The sequence below is a fragment of the Biomphalaria glabrata genome, chromosome 11, assembly GCF_947242115.1.
Source record: "Biomphalaria glabrata chromosome 11, xgBioGlab47.1, whole genome shotgun sequence".
Lineage (NCBI taxonomy): Eukaryota > Metazoa > Mollusca > Gastropoda > Planorbidae > Biomphalaria > Biomphalaria glabrata.
Window position 1 is genome coordinate 31,888,675 of NC_074721.1, and position 25,081 is coordinate 31,913,755.

The 25,081-nt window shown below is 35.2% G+C and overlaps 1 protein-coding gene across 2 annotated transcripts; it reads right to left on the reverse strand.

Moving 5' to 3' along the window:
• Nucleotides 1-16,820: 16,820 nt before the first annotated feature.
• LOC106053519 (uncharacterized) lies at nt 16,821-25,081 on the reverse strand. 2 transcript variants are annotated; one of them, XM_056004579.1, is made up of 4 exons: nt 24,401-25,081; nt 23,081-23,208; nt 20,209-20,666; nt 16,821-19,838 (listed from the first exon to the last, which is right to left on the reverse strand). In XM_056004579.1, the coding sequence occupies exons 1-4, from the start codon at nt 24,424-24,426 to the stop codon at nt 19,389-19,391; spliced, it is 1,062 nt and encodes a 353-aa protein (XP_055860554.1). In that variant the 5' UTR covers nt 24,427-25,081; the 3' UTR covers nt 16,821-19,388. The 2 variants fall into 2 exon arrangements, with proteins under 2 accessions (XP_055860554.1, XP_055860555.1); XM_056004580.1 differs by having other exon boundaries at nt 24,520-25,079.

The window sequence follows — 25,081 nt, forward strand, 5'->3', positions numbered from 1 at the left end:
CAATGAAAAACTTCAAGGGAGATAAGTTTTTTTTTAAAGGGTCATGGACTTCTTCATTAATAACTCAAGCTTCATTCATAGATTCGCGCATTGGTAAAAAAAAAATTGCATCTAAGGTCACAATAGTAAAAGTGTCAATGGATCATTATAAAATATATTTTCCATTTATTAACTAACTCATTGAATAGAATACTGATTCAAATGTTGTTTTTAAAAAAGAATTTGGATACGAACTTCGTTTTAGTTATAAGTTTAAAAAATAACACACTACTTTTATAGCTCGCAGTTTTGACATATCCTCATTATAAGGGCCTACACTTGACAGTCTAAATGAGACTATATAGAGCCCAGATATATATATATATATATATATATATATATATATATATATATATATATATATATATATATATATATATAAGTATTAATAGTTTGAACAAAATTCTAATTATTAAGGTAATAACATATTTTCTGACAGCTTAGGGGTGCAGATTTATTTATTATGTAAACAATAGTATTCTATCAGATGAAGAAATGAATTGGATACGAACAGCATGGTACACCATTACCCGGTTACAAAAGGCCTACTATTCATGATCATAACATTGACCTAGGTCTAGTAATTATAATATTAAATGTGTAAATTCAGTCAAGTTCTAGTCTAGATATAATAGATTCTATATCAATATTCTATATCTAGTTCTAGATCTAGAATTAGATCTACACTTAACATCACCAATGTGCAGTCTGAACTTTAAAACTAAAAATAAACGTAATAAAACCTGAAATGCTGCTGGTATGATCATTAGCTACACATAAACCCAGACTTGGATATGTCTTGAAGCAAAAAAAAACAACATATTTTACATATTTAAACATAAAAGAACACCCTCCGAGTCAGGATTTTAAACATTTTACAAACGCAGTGAAGAAACATGATTTATCTTCTACGTTACGCAGATATAAAAAAATAGACACAAGAATTCTTTTGTTTCCCTGGCATTGAAATCACGGAGTAAAATCCAACTTTCCGATATAAACTATGAAAGTATAGGCCTATGTATTCTGCTTATTAAGTATTGCTATGTGAAATGTACAATTGTAAGACACATTTTCCCAAGCATATCATTAGTATGTGAACAACGAAATAATCATTCTCTGGCGCTGCCAGGGTCAAGGTTCGTTAGAGAGAAACAAAATTCATTATTATTATTATGTTAGAAATGAACGCGAAGTCATTCTCTGGCGCTGCCAGGGTCGAGTTTCGCTAAAGAGAAACAAAATTCATCGTAGTCCCTTTAACAGTTTCCACTGAGGAATTTTCTGATGATGTGGCAGGTCTGCAGCAGTACCGCCCTCTGATAGGCAACTAGGATGTTCCTTGGAATGCTAAGGGCCTTGAAGGTATCTGTGAGGTCAGTTGTTATTATCCCCTCGGTTGATATAACAATGGGGTATATTGTTATTTTGGACAATTTCCATAGACGCTTAATCTCCAAGCCTAGGTTCCCATATTTTCTTTGTTTTTCTCAGTTTTTCTTAAATTATGAGACAGTGGTATTATTATTATTATGTTAGAAATGAACGAGTAGTCATTCTCTGGCGCTGCCAGGGTCGAGTTTCGCTAAAGAGAAACAAAATTCATCGTAGTCCCTTTAACAGTTTCCACTAGGAATTTTCTGGTGATGTGGCAGGTCTGGAGCAGTACCGCCCTCTGACAGGCAACGAAGATGTTCCTAGGAATGTTGAGGGCCTTGAAGGTGTCTGTGAGGTCAGTTGTTATTTTTCCCTCGGTTGATATTATTATTATTATTATGTTAGAAATGAACGCGTAGTCATTCTCTGGCGCTGCCAGGGTCGAGTTTCGCTAAAGAGAAACAAAATTCATCGTAGTCCCTTTATCAGTTTCCACTGAGGAATTTTCTGGTGATGTGGCAGGTCTGCAGCAGTACCGCCCTCTGACAGGTAACGAAGATTATTATTATTATTATTATTATTATTATTAAAAAAGAGTCGGCTCTAGCAGCACTATAAATCTACAGGTTTCTGTTTCCAATCCTCATGTTCGCGCGACCCAGTCTGTGACAGCCCAGACGTAAGTCAATATGAACGTTACTTATAAGAACTCCAAGCTGTGGTTGCAAGTTTTTTTTGTTTTGTACTGAGACCACACAATCTCCAAGTGTTAAAAAGTAAATGCTGGCGTGTCAAACGGATTCAACAAAGGACAAGGTACTCACTCACTTAAAACCAGCACAGAAGTTTCTTACTAGATTGGTGACTGTCTTCTATCCTGTGGTTGTAATGTACAGGTATAAGAGGTCAAGGGGGCTCTGTAAAGTAAAAAAGGTCATCAGTAAGTTATAGATGAGAGCAAGTTATAAGATAGAATGTAACATAGCTAACGATATATCGCAATTTGACCCAACTGCACTACAAATGAGAAAGTAAAAAATAGTCCTTTCTACTCTACTGTACAATGATAAAGGGGGACTACAATGAATGTTGTTTCTCTTTAACGAAACTCGGCCCTGGAAGTGCCAGAGAATGAATACTTGTTCGTTTCTAACATAATAATAATAATAATAATAGAAACCCTAACCATTAAGATGAAATTTTGTACAATTATTTCTTTCACCTGAGAACACAAGAAGCAATACTATAATATTAACCAATTAGTTAATTAACTATTCTGAATTATAGTTCAGATCGTTCATTCTTTCATTCTACACCAAACACAACATCAAAATCGGACACGAATGCTAGATTTATTTTCAATGAATTCCACGACTGATCGAAACTTTTTAAAAATTGATACAAGTAAGCTTAATATATATTTTGTTATTTATAAATGTATCACCTAGCTTAGATGAAGAAATTACGGAATTCCATATTGTATAAAAAAACAAATTTATCGTTCAATTAGAAATCATGAAAACTTGACAACACATTTGATATTAAGCAACAAGAAATAGAAAAAAACAACAAAGCTTATCTATGGGAAAGAACCGCTAACTACTGCCATTTATATGAAAACTACAGGGTTTAGCTCCTTTTCTTCTATACAAAACAAAATGAATTAATTAGCACTAGTAATTAGTAGATAGAAAATTGTAAGAAAACTGAATCATTTGTGCGCAACGACTAAACCATTTCTATGATCGATAGATTTTAAAGATCTTTTTTTCTTTGCATCCGAGTCGATTGTCGAAGACATACAACACAGATCAAGTCACGTTTAGCATTTTGATTTTAAAAGTTTAATATTGACTAGTAAAAATCAATCAAAGAAAAGAGATATCATTACTGAAACTTGTTATTACAAAGCTTATATCAAATTGCTCAGTCTGTCTGGTACAAATTTCAAACACTTTATATCTCCCACACCCATTCTCGAATCAAGTTGAAACTTTGCACAATTATTTACTGTACCTAACAAAACATGAATCAATTTAAAAATTAACCAATTAGTCAATAAAGTATTGGTAGTTAATTATTTTGTTCAATATCAAAAAAGGGAAATAAAATTTTCATTATTGAGATATATGTATCTGTAAATGTGAAATTCTTCTCCTCAGATAAGCTTTATTTTTTTAAGCTTTATCATCTCCCATCCTTTGCTATTTCGCAACTAATAAAAGCTTTTAAGACACAAAACAGCTATTTCATTGTATAAAACAATAAACCCTACATGTAATAAGATTAATAGATCCGTGATTCTCATATTTGAGAACCTTGAACTCTTGCACCTTCGCAAAGTTCACTTCCGCAATGTCGTTACCGGCGTGCAACAATGAAACGTCTAAGTCCATAGTAAGAAAATTTCTAAAAAAAAATAAAGTTTGTATTCTAATAAATTAGATACTAATAGTTACCTCGTAATGTCATAAAAAAAAACGTACCTTCTGTATGAAGTCGAGTAACAATTGAAGTGTACTTTGTAATCATTTAGGCAACCAAAGGTACAGACTCTCTTAAAACAATGTAACGCTCAGATCGCCTTTTCACAGGTCACTGAAACTTACTACAGAGCATTTCTTTAGGCATGCGCTGTGGTAGTACACTGCCCTTAGCACCAAGTGCTGTTCACAAAACACAATGCTATTCAGGTTGGTCACGCTAGCTAGGCAAAATTAATGCTTCGGTAATAGTATCTGTATGATCTGGTTCCAATTCTTAGGCTTCTGGCAGGATCTTTGAAATAATATATACTGCTCGAGCAACTCCTGTTAGGGTAAATATTTTTGAAATAATGTATTTCAAATTATTTTTTTTTAAATGGCAGGGTTATTGTGGCTTCTAAAGCAATGTCAGTATAGTTTTTAGAACAAGTTAGGTTTAGCTTAAAGAGCAAGTTAGGTTTAACTCAACGAGCAGGTTAGGTTTAGCTTAAAGAGCAGGTTTACTTACAAAGCAAGTTAGGTTTAGCTTAAAGAGCAAGTTAGGTTTAGCTTAAAGAGCAGGTTTACTTACAAAGCAAGTTAGGTTTAGCTTAAAGAGCAAGTTAGGTTTAGCTTAAAGAGCAGGTTTACTTACAAAGCAAGTTAGGTTTAGCTTAAAGAGCAAGTTAGGTTTAGCTTAAAGAGCAGGTTTACTTACAAAGCAAGTTAGGTTTAGCTTAAAGAGCAAGTTAGGTTTAGCTTAAAGAGCAAGTTAGGTTTAGCTTAAAGAGCAAGTTAGGTTTAGCTTAAAGAGCAGGTTTACTTACAAAGCAAGTTAGGTTTAGCTTAAAGAGCAAGTTAGGTTTAGCTTAAAGAGCAAGTTAGGTTTAGCTTAAAGAGCAGGTTTACTTACAAAGCAAGTTAGGTTTAGCTTAAAAAGCAAGTTAGGTTTAGCTTAAAGAGCAAGTTAGGTTTAGCTTAAAGAGCAAGTTAGGTTTAGCTTAAAGAGCAAGTTAGGTTTAGCTTAAAAAGCAAGTTAGGTTTAGCTTAAAAAGCAAGTTAGGTTTAGCTTAAAGAGCAAGTTAGGTTTAGCTTAAAGAGCAAGTTAGGTTTAGCTTAAAAAGCAAGTTAGGTTTAGCTTAAAGAGCAAGTTAGGTTTAGCTTGGCCGTAGGAATGCTCCCGTCACCTCAGCGTTGACCCTCCAGTGGAAACGTCCGCCCGAGAAAGTGGATAGGCGAAGTACGGTAGCAAACATAGCTCTCAGTGGGCTAACACACGTATCCTCTAGCGAGGCTACATTACACGTGGTAGGGATGGAAAAAAGGCTCGCTAAACCAGTCCGTAACCCTCATCAGCCCGTTTCCCAAAGGGGCCCATATGTGTGGTGATGGTCCCCCCACGGGTACGATGGGACAGCATAGGCATAAGGATGGCCCCCACGTGGGGCTTGAGCTTCCAGCCACACATGAAAGGAGGAATTCATGCAGGAGTTTGGAAGAGCGTGCAACATGCCAAGACGGGTGTGAGGAAATGATCACTTGGTCGACGGGGGCCTACTGGCCAAGAGATAAAAAGCTTTTCTCGGGTCACATGGTTCATAAAGGGGGCGTGCGTGCCTCAAACCATTTGGACATCTGAACCAGGTTTAGCTTGGACAGCAAGTTAGGTTTAACTTAAAGAGCAAGGTAGGTTTAGCCTATAGATCAGGTTGGATTTAGCTTATAGAGCAGTTAGGGGTTATGCTTAAAGAGCAATCGATATTTGGTTGACATAGCACAGTGTGTGTGTGGCTTATTGTGTTGTTTAGGATATTTGTTGTGTGTATCTACTACATGGTAGGAAGATGGCAAGTAATGTAGCAGCATTTTAGCTTACATTTTGTTGGTTACCATCTCATATCTTAGAAAATGTTGCATTTAAAAAAACTTTTATACCTGTGACTTATTATGCTGACTGTAATGCATCTCGACAAAACCTGTTGCAAATCACCACAGTAGCTGCTCTATCACATGACAACCTGAGAAAAACGATAGGTCTTCCGAGTAAAGTTAAATAGCTCAAGGGAGACAATAAAAGTTTTATTTCCGTTTATGCGTTGTTCACAAATTTTCTTGATGTAAAGTTAAATTAAAGGATAGAAAAAGGGGAGAGAATAGTAGGAAATAGTAGTAAGCTGTAGATTTTGTTGTATTTTAATATTTATTTTTACTGTAAATTAATTCTTTCAATTTATTTAGTGTCGTTATATGTAAAGTATTGTCCGCCATTAATGATTCTACAATTCAAGTTTGTTCTATTGAATGTTTCAGTACAGCCAAGTGGGGAACGGATACACAGTCTAAAGAGTATTAGTGTCAGTTGATCTAGACTAGATCCTGACTACCAGGCACTAGCATCAAACAGCATCACATAAACGTGAATAGATTAGTCAAATAAAGTACTACTTCTAGCCTCAGCATTTCGAATTGCAGTTAAATGTTTGAAGCAACTTGAAAACATCTATGTTGGCAACACTCTCGGGTGTAGCAGCGGAAAGTTTGAACACTATCCCAGTATCATGATGACCTTTGACACAGGATCTGTAACTGATAGCACGGTCTCGGCATGTGAACGCTTCACTGACCAAGGGAATCGGGGCCGGGTTGACTTCATGGGGCGGGAAAAGACTTTTGCAGGTTCCACATTGTCTAACTGTCGTTGAGATGGCACGCACTAACTTCATTCACAACCATAGAAAAAGTCTGCAGACAGATACATATGAACCAGGCAGTTATGTCATTCACTTCTGCTGCAAATAGAGGCCGTCTCCATCTGTTTTTTTTTATTGTTTGTTTGTTTTTGTTTTTCAATAAAAATTGTTTTTTGTTTTTTCAATGCGGCTAATTGCATCAGCATCGTAAGCTTTTTTATTGTTTGTGAAGTTTAGTCAGAGGCGTAGTCATTATACAAAGATCAAAGAGATGAGAGAGTAGAGCAAGATGTCGTTAAAGATGTGACAGTGGCATAGATCTGGGAATGTTCCGCCATAATAAACAACATGAAGCCTGGGAACAAATCAACGGGCGTAGCCAGTGTGTAATGTAAGTAAAATATATAGCTGGAAACGTTTCTGTAAATCAATAGATCTAAATCTAGTCTGCAGGCCTACTATTGTTAAAATGGCTAAGCTAAAAAAAAAGTCATAGCGTTTGATTCACGCAACGAGACAATTAATGTATTTGAGAAATATGGATAGACTACTATATTTATTTACATCTTACATTTGACAATTATAGCTCCAATTATTTTCCTATAATTTTTCAAATAGAAACATTGTATCTAACACTTTATATTATTGTCTCGTTTCCTCGGAAGTCCTAATCAGAAATAACATGATGGTATAGAATTTCTAATCCTCTCGTTTTGAAGAGCGGCTCGGGAGTATGTTAATTGAGCTATATTTAGATTCGTCCAACTGAATATCACATGACTCCTATTAAGAGGAATAGCCAATTCCCAGAATCAATATCTGCCATTGTTATACACTATCGAAATCCTACAGTTGTCTAATATGAACAGTATCTCTGCCATGCCACACAGTAACAAGGTCCCAATTTCGTTGGGCGGCAAACGTAGTCCGTATGCCAGACAATCGCCTTCCATTGTGACTTCTTTACGGGGAGCTGTGTGCTGGAAAAGCGCTCTTGGGGGGGGGGGGGGAGCGGTAAAACGAGCGCTATAAAGACACCCTTAAGACTTCGTTGAAGGAGTGTGATATTGACATTCAGGCTAGGAGCAGTAGCTCTCGATCGCTCCTCATGGCGTGAAGCTGTGAGTGTTGGAGTCACGAGATACGAAGCAAGTAGAGTGGTCAGCATGAAAGAACCAACAAAAAGCTGAGAGAAGAAGCAGGTCTATCTTCAACTGACCAAACCTACCCATGCCACGTATGCGGCCGGCCTTTAACAGTCGTCTTCGAGTTCATAAGATATGAGAAATGTTTCTCTCTCTCTCTCTTTGTCTCTCTCTTCGTCTCTCTTTCTTTGTCTCTCTCTCTCTCTCTTTGTCTCTCTCTCTCTCTTCGTCTCTCTCTTTGTCTCTCTCTCTTTGTCTCTCTCTCTCTCTCCGTCTCTCTCTCTCTCTATCTTTGTCTCTCTCTCTCTCTTCGTCTCTCTCTTTGTCTCTCTCTATCTTCGACTATCTCTCTCTCTCTCTTTGTCTCTCTTTCTCTCTTGGTAGCTCTATCTTTGTCTCTCTCTCTTTGTCCCTCTCTCTCTCTTTTTCTCTCTCTCTCTTTGTCTCTCTCTCTTTGTCCCTCTCTCTCTTTGTCTCTCTCTCTCTCTTTGTTTTTCTCTCACTCTTTGTCTCTCTCTCTCTCTTTGTCTTTCTCTCTTTGTCTCTCTCTTCGTCTCTCTCTTTGTCTCTCTCTTTCTCTCTCTCTCTCTTAGTCTCTCGCTTTTTTGTCTCTCTCTCTCTTTCTCTCTCTCTCTCATCTCTTTGTCTTTGTTTCTCTCACAAACACACATACTGACGTTCTTGTTTTTTAAACTCTGCCCTTTTCTCTTTAAAAAAAAAAGAACAACTTGCTATTTATTTCTCCTCTGTATCCTATAGAGCCACTACACTTAGCATTGTAAGTTATTGATCTCTGAACGGAACACGAGCACCTGTCACTTGAGTCTAAATAATACAGCTCTACGTTTGGTGCATATCAACATTTGGCAAGTCAAATATGAAACCAAAATATTTTTTTTTTTGGGTATGACGATTCAATGAACTCTATTAGTCTTCAATAGTTGAATGTAAGCTTTGAAACAGATGGTGTTTTAGTTATGAATTTTTTGTCCCCATATCAAATAAAATCAGCCAGGTAGCTGCTACTCTATATTTCAGGGTTCTAATACTGTTACAAGAGTAAGATATACTTCACCTCGTGTGTGCATTGCGCGAACACAAGCGTTATATCTGGTTCCGCAAAGTTGTTAACGCCGGAAGTGGTAATGGTTTTAAGCCCATCATTACCTATAAAATGCTTCCAATGGCTCGCGTCTCAAAGAGCCTCTGACGACCAGTCCAACTCCTGACCTTCACGTGTGGCTCAGATACTTAGCCCGGCAGAACTGTTATCACCGACAGAAGGGGCAAAGGCGAGCGACTGGCGCCTAAACCAGTAAGCTTCGGACAGGAGGGGCTCCAAACCTCCTCTGCATTGGGGCCATACCCAAACACGGGAAAGGCTTCAGGAGCTGGTGACCCTTAGTCAGATTGCGGCTGATACTAACTCATAATGTAGAATAATAAAACATTAGACCAGGGCTAGGTGATAATTGCACGCACTCAAAAAATTAAGACCGGTTTTCAAAGTAACCACAAATTTATACAACTCTATCAAAGAAAGAAGGCAAGTATATCAAACTTGCTATAATAACTATAATATATAGGTCATCATGAGCCTAACAGCAAGATGGGAACAGTCAAACAAACTAGTCGAACATCTAGATTCCCCTTACCCCCTTCCCCCTCCCCCAAATCGTTAGGGTCCACTAGTTCCCCACTTTCAGCAGTCAAATCGCCGTTGTGGAGTCCGTGGGTCTACGGATCGAGCCATCGTTTCGCTGTTTTTAATTCCCCCAATATCTCTCCTTAAATTATGTGGAACCTAAGTGTTTCTTTATACAGATGTTGGAGGTAAGCATCAGTCATTGTTTCGGCACTTAGCTTCACCTTTGTAATTATGTGGAACCTAAGTGTTTCTTTATACAGATGTTGGAGGTAAGCATCAGTCATTGTTTCGGCACTTAGCTTCACCTTTGTAATTATGTGGAACCTAAGTGTTTCTTTATACAGATGTTGGAGGTAAGCATCAGTCATTGTTTCGGCACTTAGCTTCACCTTTGTAATTATGTGGAACCTAAGTGCTTCTTTATACAGATGTTGGAGGTAAGCATCAGTCATTGTTTCGGCACTTAGCTTCACCTTTGTAATTATCTTATTAGCAAATGAGTATCATTCGCTCTTTCTTGGATTAGTTTCAGATCTAGGACTTCTTATGTTCAGCTTTCTTCTGAGAGGAAGGATCGAGACATGAACTTTGTTCAAGAACTGTCCAGTCGACCACAGAAATATAAGAAGTTTTAGTCCACTTGGAATGACATAAAGATCAACATTATACACTGCCCCATTCATTGCAACACTTTGTATACGTCTGTGGGTCTACAAGTCTGAGAAGGAATGGAAAGAATCAAGCCTTAGAGATGTGATGCGGCCCGCTATCCAAATGAGAAGTTGACAACCAAAATGGCTATTGGAGCGCATAAGGACCTCCCTGATAATAAAAAAAAAGCGCAAACACAGACATATATTTTATACCTAGAATGGGGCCTTGCATTTTGGGTAATATTTAATGTAAAAAAAACACTCATTTGGGACCCCCCTCAATTGAGCGCCAGGGGGGGGGGGTCAAATTTTCCCCCTCCTCCCCCACCCTAGCCACGCCTCTGAGTTAAATAGAGGTATTGTAATAATAAGAAGAATTCAATTTAATGTAGATCTTATAGCTTGGTTAACAAATGTAGGCGCTAAGAGACAATAACAGACATAAACAAGAGTCGAAATAAGTCTTGAACAGATAATTTTTGAATAGATAAGTTTTGAATAGATAAACATTATTGTTCTTCTTGAATTGATTGAAGCGTGTTTGTTTGTGTTCCAATATTCGATCTGTGTATTGACAAGGTCCACAAACCGTACATTTTAAGAGAAAACTAAATGCTTCCTAGATAACCCGAAAATTGCTTAAAACATCTACAGGCTTTAAAAAAATGAAGTATAATTTACTTACAATGTTAAAAAATATGTTCAAACTGTTGTAGATTGTGTTAATATTATTAAAATGAGCACAGTACCTTTACAAAAAGGAAGCCAGTGGTCAGAGAGTGGACTCAGGCAGTGACGGCCTTCATTTGTGAAACGATTTAAACCATATTCCCACCGCTTGGATTCATCCTCACTACTGGATGTTTGTAGATCGTAGTTCATGGAATTTATAGCGAGCAGTTCGCGAAAGACAATTAACTTCCTTTCAAAGCAACAAGATTAATGATTTGCTCTCCGGCTGCTCATCATGTTAGAATGCCTATTAGCTTCATCTGAAGCAAGAGAGAATTAGCATGGCCCCATCTGGGCCGGGTAGTATAGTGGAAAAAAAAAAGGGCGGGGGCCTAACCAGATGTTACATATCGCAGGTTCTGCTTCGGAAGTGCTTCTTTTTATTCGGATCTCTGATCAATGGTTGGAGCACAATGGTTAATGCGGTTTAACAGGACATACTGTATGACACGCGAGCTAGTAATAAAAGAAATTAAATGTTAAAACCAACATGTATTCAATTTATTTGACAGACAGTCGTGTGATACGTAAAACAAAAAGAAAGAGGTGAAAAGGGGGGGGGGGAGACAGGAAGAGAAAGAGAGGGGGGAATGAAGGGAGAGAATGAGAGAGGGGGGGGGAGGGAGGAAAAGAGACAGAGAGAAACGATGCAGGTTACAGTGAGACAACAAAGTGAGTGAGATTAGGAAAGTGAAAGAGAGAGAGAGAGAGAGAGAGGGAGAAACAGAATGAGAAAGAGAAAGACAGAGGTAAACAGAAAGAAATAAAAAAATAAAGAGAAAGACAGAGGTAAACAGAAAGAAATAAAAAAGAAAGAGAAAGACAGAGGTAACAGAAAGAAATAAAAAAGAAAGAGAAAGACAGAGGTAAACAGAAAGAAATAAAAAAGAAAGAGAAAGAAAGAGGTAACAGAAAGAAATAAAAAAGAAAGAGAAAGACAGAGGTAAACAGAAAGAGAAAGACAGAGGTAAACAGAAAGAAATAAAAAAGAAAGAGAAAGACAGAGGTAAACAGAAAGAAATAAAAAAGAAAGAGAAAGACAGAGGTAAACAGAAAGAGAAAGACAGAGGTAAACAGAAAGAAATAAAAAAGAAAGAGAAAGACAGAGGTAAACAGAAAGAAATAAAAAAGAAAGAGAAAGACAGAGGTAAACAGAAAGAAATAAAAAAGAAAGAGAAAGACAGAGGTAAACAGAAAGAGAAAGACAGAGGTAAACAGAAAGAAATAAAAAAGAAAGAGAAAGACAGAGGTAAACAGAAAGAAATAAAAAAGAAAGAGAAAGACAGAGGTAAACAGAAAGGAATAAAACAGATAGAGAAACAGAAAACGAGAGAAGAAAGAAAGAAAGGAAAATGAAAGAGGAAGAGAGATAACAGAGAAAGTAGGAGAATGAGAGATAGTAAAAGAAAGACAAAGATGAGAAACAGAGAAAGAAAGAGAAAAGAGAGATAAACAAAGACAGACAAATAAAAAAAAGATAGAGAAACAGATTAAGAGAAAGAGATTAAGAGAGAAACAAGTGAAAGAAAGGGAGAGAAACGGAGAAAGAGAGAAAGAGAAACAGGCAAAGTGAAACAGGAAGCGAGAGAAACAGAAAAAGATATTGGGAGAAAGTTTTGGTGTGTTCCTTACAGACCCGGTTCCTTATAAAGCAGCATTTCCATTCTTTTCATTTCCAATTCTCATTACCAACTTGAAGGAACGAGATAGATCCATTTCTGAGATGAACTGCGCAATGGTTTCCAGACCAGGCGGCTCTCCACTTCTCCACACAGTTTTTGTACAAATGGAGTGTTTTGGAGGGCAGTATCTTGTTCTGGTCTCTTAACTGTGCAACTCTGGAGGACATCGTCGGCATTCTCTAGTCTCATTCTCTAGTCTCAATGTCTAGTCTTCATCTTTTGTCTCCTTTTTGGTTGATCATGCCGGGATTGCCTGCAATAATCATCATTTTACTTCATGTTCATATAAGAGCAGGTTTATTCTACTCTCTATTACTTTCTATAGCGCCTCTGTAAAAAACAACGGAATTTTCCACTGTGTATGTATTCTCCAACTTTTAGCCAGTAGGTCAAGGTCGCCGTTGATAATGTCAAGGACGCTAAAGTGAACCTCAAAATTGCCATCGAAATAAATGGTATGAAGATGATCTAGAGCTTTAAAAAAACTTGATTCCTTAGTGCTAAACTGTGCACAACTTGTTAGAAACACAGCTTCCCAACACTTCCTGTATTCTGTACACCGGATACATCAAACAGTTTGCTATTCTTCAATTGTTGAGGTTAATAAGCAAGACCGGATTCGGAGGTCTGGGGGCCCAGAAACAACAAAGGAGTGCAAGTCCCTATTTATTTTCCAACTAAAAAAATAATCTCTGTCAAGTCTTTCACAAATGTACTGCCAACAAAGAGTGTTGTCATTTGTTAAAGTCAAATAGAATTTATTAAAATAAAAAATTACAGCGTTGACGAATGGAACCCTGGGAGTTTGTTTTTTTCAGACGAAGATTTGATTATTTCGCTGAAACCTACGGAGTCACTCGACATTTATATTTTTTACATGTATAGCTATATTGGGGGGGGGGGGGCAATCTTGTGGATACTCTGATCCGATTTAGTAGCCCGCCTGCCCTCTCCCAAAACCGGCCCTGTTAATAAGAGATGATATAAGTTGTTTGGTCTGGGCGGTGTCAGATGTTGTTTGAGGTTTGAAAAACTGTTTTTACATCGGTCTAGAATTATTTTACGCTTCAAAATTGTTGGACTTTTTGATAGCATCTTACTCTGAAATATTTCATCTCTTTACTATTTTCATGGCGGAAAACCTAAAAAATAGCAAGCTTTTTTTTTTTTTTTTTTTGTATATCCGCCGTACAAAATGACGTGTTGATCGATCAGCTAGGTTTTAAAAAAAGTTACAAGCAAAAAGTTTTGTTCACAATTTAACACCGCAGAATCTTTTTTTTTTTGTCAGCTCCTTAGTTTGTGACTAATAAGCGTCCTTGACATTGTTTAGTTTATCGTGAAAATGTGCTATGGACTTCATTCACCAATCGTAAACAAACAACATTTCTATCTCCTCTATACAAATTACTAATCCATAAAGGATACCTTTTTTTTTATTGTTTTATCAATATTATCACGTGGCTAAATGTTGTTTGTTTACGATTGGTAAATGAGGTCCATTCAGGATTTTGAAACCTAAGTCAACCATAGTCATCTGTTTCTGCTTACATTTTAATATCTCAGATCAGGGGTACAGTTTTAAAGCAATAAAATGCATTCAGGGAGAAAACGAAGAGAAATCGATAGAGTAAGGGGTCGATATAATGGAACCTTCAGAACATTAACAGAAAATGTAAGAGGGAGAGACAGAGTGAACTATATGAAACACGTGCTACGTGGAGATCGCACGTGCCAACTGAAAAACAAAACATTACTGTTTGCTATAGGCCTAGAGCTTAGACATTTAAATATGCTGTTTCAAAAAGTGCATACAATTATATAGACTCAGATTATCTCTAATTCTGTAGTTTGTTACACCAAAAGACTGCATTTATGTAAAGCCCCCCCCCTCCCCTAATAAATATATATTTTTTTATTTGTTTTGTTGCGCATCAAAATGAAGACTTTTTAGTTTTATCTATAGGTTGTGTATGTTCAATTGTGTTCCATTTGTCCGTAAAATACATAAATATTGCCAACCCCGTAGTCAATCTACTTAAAATGTTCTATTGTTTAGCTTTAAAGTTCCATTTATCAATGTCGTGAAGGTAGAAACGAGTCCCGTTGTCTCAGAGAAAATCCGACACGCCCGCACTTAAGGTGTCCTAACAATCTTAAACACCAGAATACTAACAGCAGTACTTGATCTATCTACCCAGCATTCATCACGTTTTGGCAATTCATTAGCCTTCAGTTATCCTCCATCTGTGGATCCTTTGCTGTTTAGAGCGACGACAAACAGTCCTAGCTTGTGACGGGACGCCATGTTGCCACTTTAACGTCAGCAACACTTGCGCAATGAATTATGGGTTGAAATATTTTTTGTGTCCCATTTACTGTTTATTTTAGTGGACTAGAACGTTTCATTAAAGTCTGGTTGAGTTCCCTCCCTTGTGTTGCTATTAATAATAATAATAATAATAATCTTTATTGTCCTTATGGAAATTTGTCTTACAATTTGTGCATTACACCAAACAAAAAACATTATAACTATAAGAAACCAAAGTGTACATTCACACCAGACTCACTCATAATTTACATGTGACAAAGTTTATACCAGATTGTTCTTATTTAATGATTTGATTGTCAGGGGAACAAAAGAGTGTGTCTGTTTGTCTTTGCTATTGTATCTCTTTTGTGATGGTAAAATCACAAAATCCTGACACAAAGGGTGATTCTTTATTTCGAGGATCTTGTTAGCTTTTTTATAGATGTTTGTTTCAAACAACTGCCCAAATGGGGTTTGTTTTTTTTGCCAATGATTTTACCAGCAGCATTTAGGATTCTATAAAGTTTATTTTTATTTTTAATGCTCAGATTGCCATACTAGGCAGTGATATTGTAACTTAGAATATTGTAGATGTGAGCTTGATAAAACTTAGCCAAGGCCTTTTCGCTAACATTAAACGAGGACAGTTTTCTTAGTAATCGTAACCTTTGCTGCCCCTTTTTTTCTGATATAAGCAGTAAAATTTAGTTTATTGTCTAGGATAGTACCAAGGTATTTAAAGGTTTGCACTATTTCAATAGTATCTCCAGCTACAGAAACAATATCATTTTCCTTCTTTTCCCTACGAAAATCGATTATCATTTCTTTGGTTTTTTTTTACATTTAATAATAAAAAATTATCTTTACAGTATTTTTCAATGTGTTCTATTTCTCTGAAATACTCATTTTCGTCTGAGCTCTCTGAGAGCAGGGCAAGAAGAGCCGCATCATGAGCGAAGTTTTTGAAGGAGCAAAAGGACTATCGGATTGAAAATCATTGGTGTACAAAATGAACCACAATGGCGATGTCACAGCCCCCTGCGGCGCCCCTGTGTTAACTATGCGTGCATTTGATATAATATTGTTTACCCTAACCCTCTGAGTCAAAAATTCATTAGCCCATAGTATTATGTATGGACTAATCTTTAACGCTTTCATCTTTTCAAAGTTTAAATGAAGTTGTATAGTGTTAAGAGCTGATGAAAAATCAATAAAGAACAATCTTACATAAGTGTTCGGTAAGTCCAGATGTTTGTAGACACAATTTAAAATATTTAGGATGGCATCGTCTACACCTTTACACTTTTGGTAAGCAAATTGTAAAGGGTCTAACTTACTACAAAGATCATTCAGAAGAAACATGCATTTTTTTCTTTCCAATGGAAGCTCTAGTCGTGGAATGTCTACTGAAACATTTCCTAAATTATCTCCCTTCTACTGGCTGCTGCTTTACTTTTGCCATGCCCAGTTGAAGTCCTTCGATCCTTTTGGACATGGGGAGTTAACTCTTAAATTTTAGCGTGCATTAAATATTGAAAAACAATATTAACCCTACATCGATGAAATTTCATTATTTTAACAATTCTTCCTCTATGAAACTTGGATCTGTTATATAAAGTATTTCTTTAAAAATTTGTTTGAAAAAAACAAAAAAAAAAACATGCCATCTGATTATATCATAATGTATGGTGGCTAAGTGGTAAAGCGATTAGCTTATGAACGTAGGGATCTAAAGTTCGAATCCAGGTGCAGACTGAGATTTAAAATTTCAATATTTTAAGGACACCATTAGAGTCTATCTGACAAACATTCCGGAAGTGTCAGCCACAGAAACCTTTAATCATCAACTCTTGTAGTATACAAGGTCTGAAAGGGGGGACCGCTATCAGTAATAGAGAGAGTCTAAATGATTTTGATGTTTTTTCTAATGACTAGATTTCAAATTCTGTTACACCAAAGTGGGTTATTCGATCTATTGTTGTAACAGTAAATCTCTATTGATAGTATTAATGATAAGTATTTGTAGAAAGTAAAGCATTGATATAAGAGTAAAAGATAACACCAATGAAATTTGGATATCTAAATAAGAATGATTGATTTTAATGTAACAAGAAAAAGATGGCTTTAAAAAATATTTTCATAGCTCATGCAAGAAACATTGAAAATCGACAAATGTAAAAAAAATGCCATACAAAATATTTATGTTCAAATAGAAATGTTACGTTGATAAACAAGAAACTATCATTGAAGACCATGTTAATAGACCAGCTTGCATTCACTTCCATTATTTTAACTTTTAAAACAAAGAGTGTGCATAAATGTAAACAATCTTTTTAACTCAAATTGGTGAAGTCAAGATTCTGGTAATTTCAAGGATTTATAAAGTAGTTCCACCTCAACAACAATCAATGGTCACAAATGGCCTTTCATATTGGGTTACCATCTGGGTTTTTTTTTTTTTTACAAAGCTTTATATCAACTCACTCTGTCCGTCTGTTACACATTTTGAACACATTATTTCTCCCACTTCTCATTCTCGGATCAATTCATTTAAAACTTTGCACAATTATTCGTAGTCACTGTATTAATTCGTGGTAAATTGTTATGATACAGAAAAGGGAAATAAATCCTAGAGTATGGATAAAGAGATTTGCTTGTAAATGTGCAATTCCACATGCTATAAAAGCTTATATTTCACTTGCTTTCAGTTATTTACCTTACTTATTGAGGTGGAAAAACTACTTTGTTTTTTAATAAAAAGATATACAATATATATTATGTTACTGACATATTGCTACTGTTGTCATTTCTATAAATCTCATTTTGTTACAAATGTGTAAATAATTTTGAGTTCTTTACAACACATTAATAAAAAGTCAAGAATAATCTAGTCATTATTAGAGCAACAATTTCTTTATAGATCAGTTGTCTCCCTTGCTCTAGCTAATCATTACAATGTTGGTGAAATGCTATTTGTTTTACATTTTTTGGGAAGTTCCTTCAGAATTCAACATTATTACATCCAAGTCCAAATCTCCCACAGGAAAAAACATAGACACAAAGTTCTGAGTGCATACCACAATTTTTGTGTTCAATTTTTTTTTAAAGTTCAATTTCAACATTTATGCAGGTACAAAACAATAAACAATATTTTTTTGAAAGACTGGATTCTTGATAACAGGCTGTAAAGCTTTCTACACAGAGGGCTTGGTTTTCTTCAGGCCCAGCCTTCATAGTTTACATTTTCCTAAAATAAAATCAAATTCAGTCCATTGGGATGTGATCATTTAGGTCTTAATAATAGGTAGGTCTGCTGTTTACACAAACGAAATGAGACATGTGTAATATATTAAAAGTTTCTTCCTAATGCCATAAACCTCTATTGAGAAAGTACAAACTAGTGTTACTGTTGCTTATGAACTTTGATGATTGACAAATAAATTTGTTTGTTTTTTTAAAATAATCAACAACATAATGTATAGGTAGGCTTAGTATAAGAAGCATAATTTTCTTTTTAATTTCTTACTCAATTCCAGTCCAAGTTTGTAGAACATATCCAAAGGAATCTGATGCATTCTCTTAATAAGCAACACTTTAATAAAATTATCACAAACATCTATTGCAGAATTTGGACTGCATTTCTCTCCTGCATAAAAAAAAGCACCACAAAATTTCAATGTATTCCCTGACATTGTAACTTGTACCATCTCATTAGGATCTAATCATCATTTTCCTGGTCTTCCAATGCTCACAAGAATATTCAATATTCTGGCAAAACTAAATTTGGGTAGAAATAATTAACCAAAATTACATATATGTATTAGGATTTGTTTTGGTTCTTTAGAATTTGGTCCAACTAAGCAAAAAGTCTGTTTAACTGGTGGTCCAATTATGAAAACTAAACTGTATAAATATATACACTGTTTATATATTTATAAAAGTAAAAATAGTTATTTTACTTATGAATGTAAATTTGTGTATTTTAAAAATAGCAAACATTTTTGCAGCTGTAAATTCAACAAATAATTTTAGGTTGTTTCCTTTACAACAAATATTTTTAAAATACTTTTATTAATAAAATATGTACAATTTACAGATAAGTTTATGGTATATGGCACATCAGCAGTATTTAGTAGAAGGTTGTGATCATTCATTCATTTTTGTATAATACACAACCATACTCTTTTAAAAACAATTAAAAAAATTAATAATTTAACATCAATCCATAAAAATATACATCTAGATATAACAATACAAATTTGTGAAGTATTTTTTTTATTGCATGCATACCCAAACTGGGTCACATCACTATCAGCAATCCAAATTGGGTCACATCTCTATCAGCAATCCTCTCACCTTCAAACGTATTGTCTCAGAGTATTACACTATCAAGCAATGCCTTAAATGTATATTATCCAAACTTACCTATACCGGTATTACAATAGTATTGTCAAAGCATAATTATAAAAATTTTTATTTTTAATGAACTATAAAAAGCCTACATTTTGGTAGCTGTATTTGAAAAATTCAGTTGTTGAATTACTCAAATGCATTACAGTGAAAAAATAAATCAATTGTAAAAAATAAATTATATTTTAGATTTCTTCCTCTTGAGGCATCGAGAGTTGTGCGTAGGATGTATACGATTATAAGTGTGCAGTAGGGGTGAAATATTCAATAATATATTGACATATTGCTTTGCCGTCCAGTGCCTCGATGGAACCTCTGACTTTGAATTCCTCCCCTGGCTCCTGCCAGATATGGATGTCCAGCATGTCCCCCTCCACACTTTCCCTCATGTAACAAATCTTCAGATTTTTCACACCATTGGTTAGTAGGTCTTTAGTCATCCATGGAATTGCACTGACATTAGACTGGACATCGCAGTTGCAGTTGGCAGCACTGACCATTTCTGTGAGAGTCTTTGTTTTAGTACCTTCAGTGTCTATCACATTGTGGGCTTGGTTCGGAGACTCAGTTTTCTGGCAGGTGGACAGGTCCCTCTGCAACAAGGCCAGGCGTAGAGTGTCTAGCCCAAACTGGACATAGCTAGAGAAGTTAGTGTGATTGTTGCTGTCGGTATCAGACCATACAATCTGTAAGACAAGAACAGAATATAAAGCAAGACTATTTGACAAAACTTGATATGTTAAAGATTTTGTAAGTATTCACCATTAATCACAAGCAACAAAGTCTTGATTTAACAAATCAAATAAGTCTTAGAATATAACGTAATATTTATATTATTAATATTTGTATTATAAATATAAATTTATATAATTATAAATTTTTATTGTAATAAAAATATAAATTTAAATATAATTATAAATTTAGAAATAAATAGAATAAAAATAGAATAAAAAATAGAATATGTAATACAATATATATGTACACATTTACATTAGATGGCCATTAAACAAGCAGCTTGTAATATACTGTCTTAAAAGTTTGAAAATCATCACACACCTGAACTCTGCGTGCATATGTTCTTAAAGGCCTCTTGAAACCAGTGAATTTAAAGTCTGGCATTTTATCTTCTTTCCCTTGCAACTTCTTTTTGTACCAGTCTGGAAGTGCCATTGGTCGCCTTGTCTGTCTGTCGACAGTCACAAGCTTGAGAACTTTGGTGATGACAGGCTCTGAAGAGTGCTGAGTGCAGATTTGTAGCCTGGTCTGAATTGATGTTGAGCCCATCCCTCCAAAGCTGACTTTAACATTGAGTGGCCACTTTGCCACAGTCTCGTCATACATGGTTCGTGAGAAGGTGAACTCTGTGGAAGCTACAAAGCTAGTCCTATCATGCAATAGTTTGTCCCAGTAGATATAGCTGCACATCTCTCCATCTTCTTGTAGGCCTGGGTACCTGTCAGCAAAGGTTTCTGCATTGACTGAATAGAGCATCACCCTGACAAGGTCTGGAGAGCCTAAATTTGAGATAAAATTATAAAAAAATAAATAAATAAAAGGATTAAATACTATTCACTAATAATGTTTGGGGGCAAGGTGGTTGGGTGCAGTGGTAATGCACTTGGCTTCTGAACTGGGTTCCAATCTCGGTGAAGACTAGGATTTTCAATTTAGGGATATTTAGGGCACCCCTGAGTCCACCCAACTCTAATGGGTACCTAACACTAGTTTTGGAAAGTAAAGGCAATTAGTCATTTTGCTGGCCATAGAAACAGGTGACCTTTACATCATACGCCCTATAGATTGAAGGTCTGAAAGAGGGCATACTAAAAATGTTTATCTTGTAATGACAAGCTAGTTGTTAATTATTATCATGATGCATTTTCAAGTTCCTAGAATCTGTAAAAAAACTAGGATGACCTAATGTATTATTTTACTATTTTTTACTATTACAACATCAATCTATTAATTTTAATTGTTGTTGCATGCCCTTTAGTTATACTATGGTTGCAGAACTTTAAAAAAAATGGGGGTTTCTTACTAAACAGTCACAACCTGCCAACTCAAATGAACTAAAATTAAGGCTCCGGGAACCTAAATAAATCCTTATATATCTCCATATATTTTTTTACAATATTTCTTGTATTACACACGCATAGTAAACAGTGTGAGTTTAAAGCATCATTAAAGCTGTTTTTTTCATGCAAAACTTGAGTGCAGATTGCAGAATTCATACCACTTAGTAACTGCTCAAAATAGAACCATCATATTATATCATTTACTGTTGTTTTGTTCTTTTTTTTTTATTTACATGATGGATATAAAATCTTGGCCTTTGACCAAATACTTCCATGAAAATATTTTTTTAAAATAAAATATCAAATTAAAGAAAAAAATATTGAAAATAGCTTGGCCCTGGACAAACTTAAAAAGAATTGATTAGGCACCCCTTATTCAGTAATTGCTTATCATCTAACAACTCTGTATAAAAAAAGCTAGACTGTAGCTCCTAAAACAGAACTAGAATCTCATGAATATTGAAAAGTAAAATTTCAGGAAATATGAATGTGGGAATAGCTTGGCCTTTGATCAATTAATCCAAATAAGCTATGGACTAATTACATGTCATCAGTTCAATTGTTTATCCTAGGCTAAAAAGTTTTTCTATATCATTGTATTTAAAGACGACCTATTTAAAATCTGTAGTGCAAAGGTTAAGTTGTTAACTGCTTGACATCCAAGAATGGAGGAATTTTAACATTAACAATCCCACGGAATTGTAGGCTCTATCTTGAATGTGAAATACTTGATCTAGTAGGAGTAAGATTTGAAGCAAGAAAAGTAACTCAACAGTAATACTTATTTACTAAATAATGCATAAATACACAAATACATGCCTTAAATAGCCAATAGTATACTTTTATATGTATTAAAATTAGTTACTGGACTATACATATATATATATATATATACAGTCTATATGCATCAGGCTCATGAAATTATCATACCCTGAAATCATTTAAAGCCAGCTATATTTAAGTACTATAGTGACATAAAAAAATGATCAAAGCAACATTATTAATGGTTAATTACAACAGCAAATACAATAACATTCAAAATTAATATAGAGACAAGGGAGCAAAGATTTTTCACAGGCAAAACCCAAAGGCAGACCATAAGCAGATCCACAAAAGCTAAGAATCTGGGCATGGAAACGTAAAGCCCAAGATAGATCAGAATGGAAAGATGTGTTAGGGCAGGCCAGGGCCCTCCATGGGATGGATGAATCAATATAGAGAGGAAGCAACCTACACATGTAGGTCTGCTACTGTCATCAGGACCAGATCTCATTACCTCCCCTGAACTCATGAGTATAATTTCCATGTCCCCTCAGCTCTCAATAAATAATCAAAAGTTTCATTCAACCCTAAACACCTTTCACCCCCACTCCTAACAATCTGAAAGGGCTTGAACTAAGTAAACAAACTCCTAAGGTGTTACCTCTAGACAGTGTCAGCATGTTGTCTCAATAGGGTCTGTTGATCCCTTCTGACATAATGTCTATCTATTAACAAAAAATGGGGTGGGTGAGTTCATCCCTCTCTCTCTGGAAATAGCTCTGTACTACTAGACAGACATTTTGTCAGCGTCACTTAGTAAATGTCAGTACACAAAAACTATAAAAAAAATGAAGGCAGTATAGTATACTTTGACACCTATCCACCCAACTGTTGTGCAATAATATATGACCAGATAGTGAAAAAAGTATGGATGGTAAAACAAATGTCCTAATATCTGACAAACACGCGCTCAGCTCTGGAACAACCCTAATTATAAATAATGTCCTCTTTAAAGCAAATAAAAATGTGAACATTATTGTCTAACAGGATTTAATTATAAATCTCATTTAAACACCAAATAAATATCTTACCATTTCTATCATAATCATGAAAGTAATTCAATCCAGGATTTGTGTATGTAACAAACCTAGGGCTGTCATTCACTTTAAAGTTCAACTTGAATGTACCTTCCAGATATTCTTTCCATAAAGTTCTGATTCTAAAACAGCAAATTTCAAATGTTTGAACACAAAAAAATGTACTCAAAATAATAATTTATGCTTCATAAATCTATGGTTTTATAGGGTATACCTAATATAGGTAGATGATGTGTTCTTCAGTTTGTGTAGTAGATTCTAGTAAAATTATAATACTCTTAGACTACTAGCACAACCAACCAAGCACCCATGACAAACTAAGTTTTTCTCAAATAAATGTCAAGCAATTATAACTTAGATCCTCCCAAGCCATTCAGCACACTGGGGGGCAAGCTGTCTCCATAAAGATCACAGGCAATTTCTGAAGCTTTATTCCCCTACTATGAGGTCCTCCATGAAAGTATGGCACCAAGGCATACAAGAATGTCAAGGTTTGCACTTTCCTCATAGCCTCCATGTCATTGCAACTCTTGATATATGAGTAATTCATTTTATCAGCACATGTCCCGCAATCCTCATGCAAGGGTCGGTCAGAACCTCATACAGTGGTGGAGTCCCAGTTCAGCATAGGGCTGCATAGGATTTCTTTCTTGTTAAGACCTGAACTGACTCCTAAAATTCATCTTAGCCATTTTTTCTGAAGCAACATTTAGTCTCTTCTCGATCTTGGCATGCATGTTGGGATGACGATTGTGTTAAATAGGTGGATTTTCGTATTAAGTCCAACAGCTTGTGTTAAAAAGGTGGATTTTCGTATTAAGTCCAACGGCTTGGCTTACAGGCCATAGTTTCTGGTAAAGTAAATGGTCCCTAGTGCCTCTCCTGTTCAGCATGCTACATCATATCTTATCTTCTTATCTTATATAATACAGATAGTAGGCATCTACATTGTTTGCTAAAATGCTGCCTAGGATATCTCTGACTTTCCAAGTCTGATGGGGTTATCATTTGCTTTATATTTCACTTCTTGTACAATTTTAGTTTTATCCAAGTTTATGCAGAGCAGGGGTCGAGCAGGCCTATTTGGGGTGCCTCTAATCTATATAAATATATATGTATTAGATACTATTATATCTATTTAGTATAGATATATTATATATATTTAATTAGGGTTAGGGTTATATGTTATAATGTTCTAATATGTTATTTAATTTTTAATTTAAAAGACTAAATAAGTAAATAAAAAATTTTAACTTACAGGAGTTACACTCACAGTTACTTACAGTACAAAAACACTTAAACAGTACTACTTACACGTTTCGAGTTGTTTGGAGATTCATTATTAATGATTATTATATATATATAATTATAATAATATAGATCTAGACCTATAGGTAAAACTTCCCCGATTAAATAGATCTATGTAAATCTACCTATAAGCCTATACGAATCACAGAAATTAGATAGTCTAGGTCTAGGTAAACAGTCGCACGAGTCGTCTCTACTTTTGTTGTCTGTCTATTCACACGACTTCCGTCCGTACTTAAGAAGAGGTACAAAGAAATGGAAAATTATTCTAATTTAAGACAACTAGACAAAAAAATATATACATATAGATCTATGTCATTTAAACAAATAAAGTATGTAGATCTGTGTGTTAAGAAATAATGGAGACTGGAGAAATTTAACAGTATGTCGTGACTCGACAGAATTTATACGTATAGCCTGATTGGGAAAGGTGAGTAGTGACGTTGGTTCAAGGGTCAAAGATCAAAGACTGTAACAAGTTCGATTTTAAAAAAGGGAAGGTTAAAATCTGTAACGCATAGAACCAAACCCTTTCTGTAATACACCTTAGCCTGTTAGCATGACCTAGATCAAGTTCTAGAATCTAGCTCTAGAATCTAGCTCTACATAAACTGTGTAAATAAATATCAAATTGCCATGCATATTAACTATTTACATCACTAGACTCTAGTTCTTATAATTAAAATG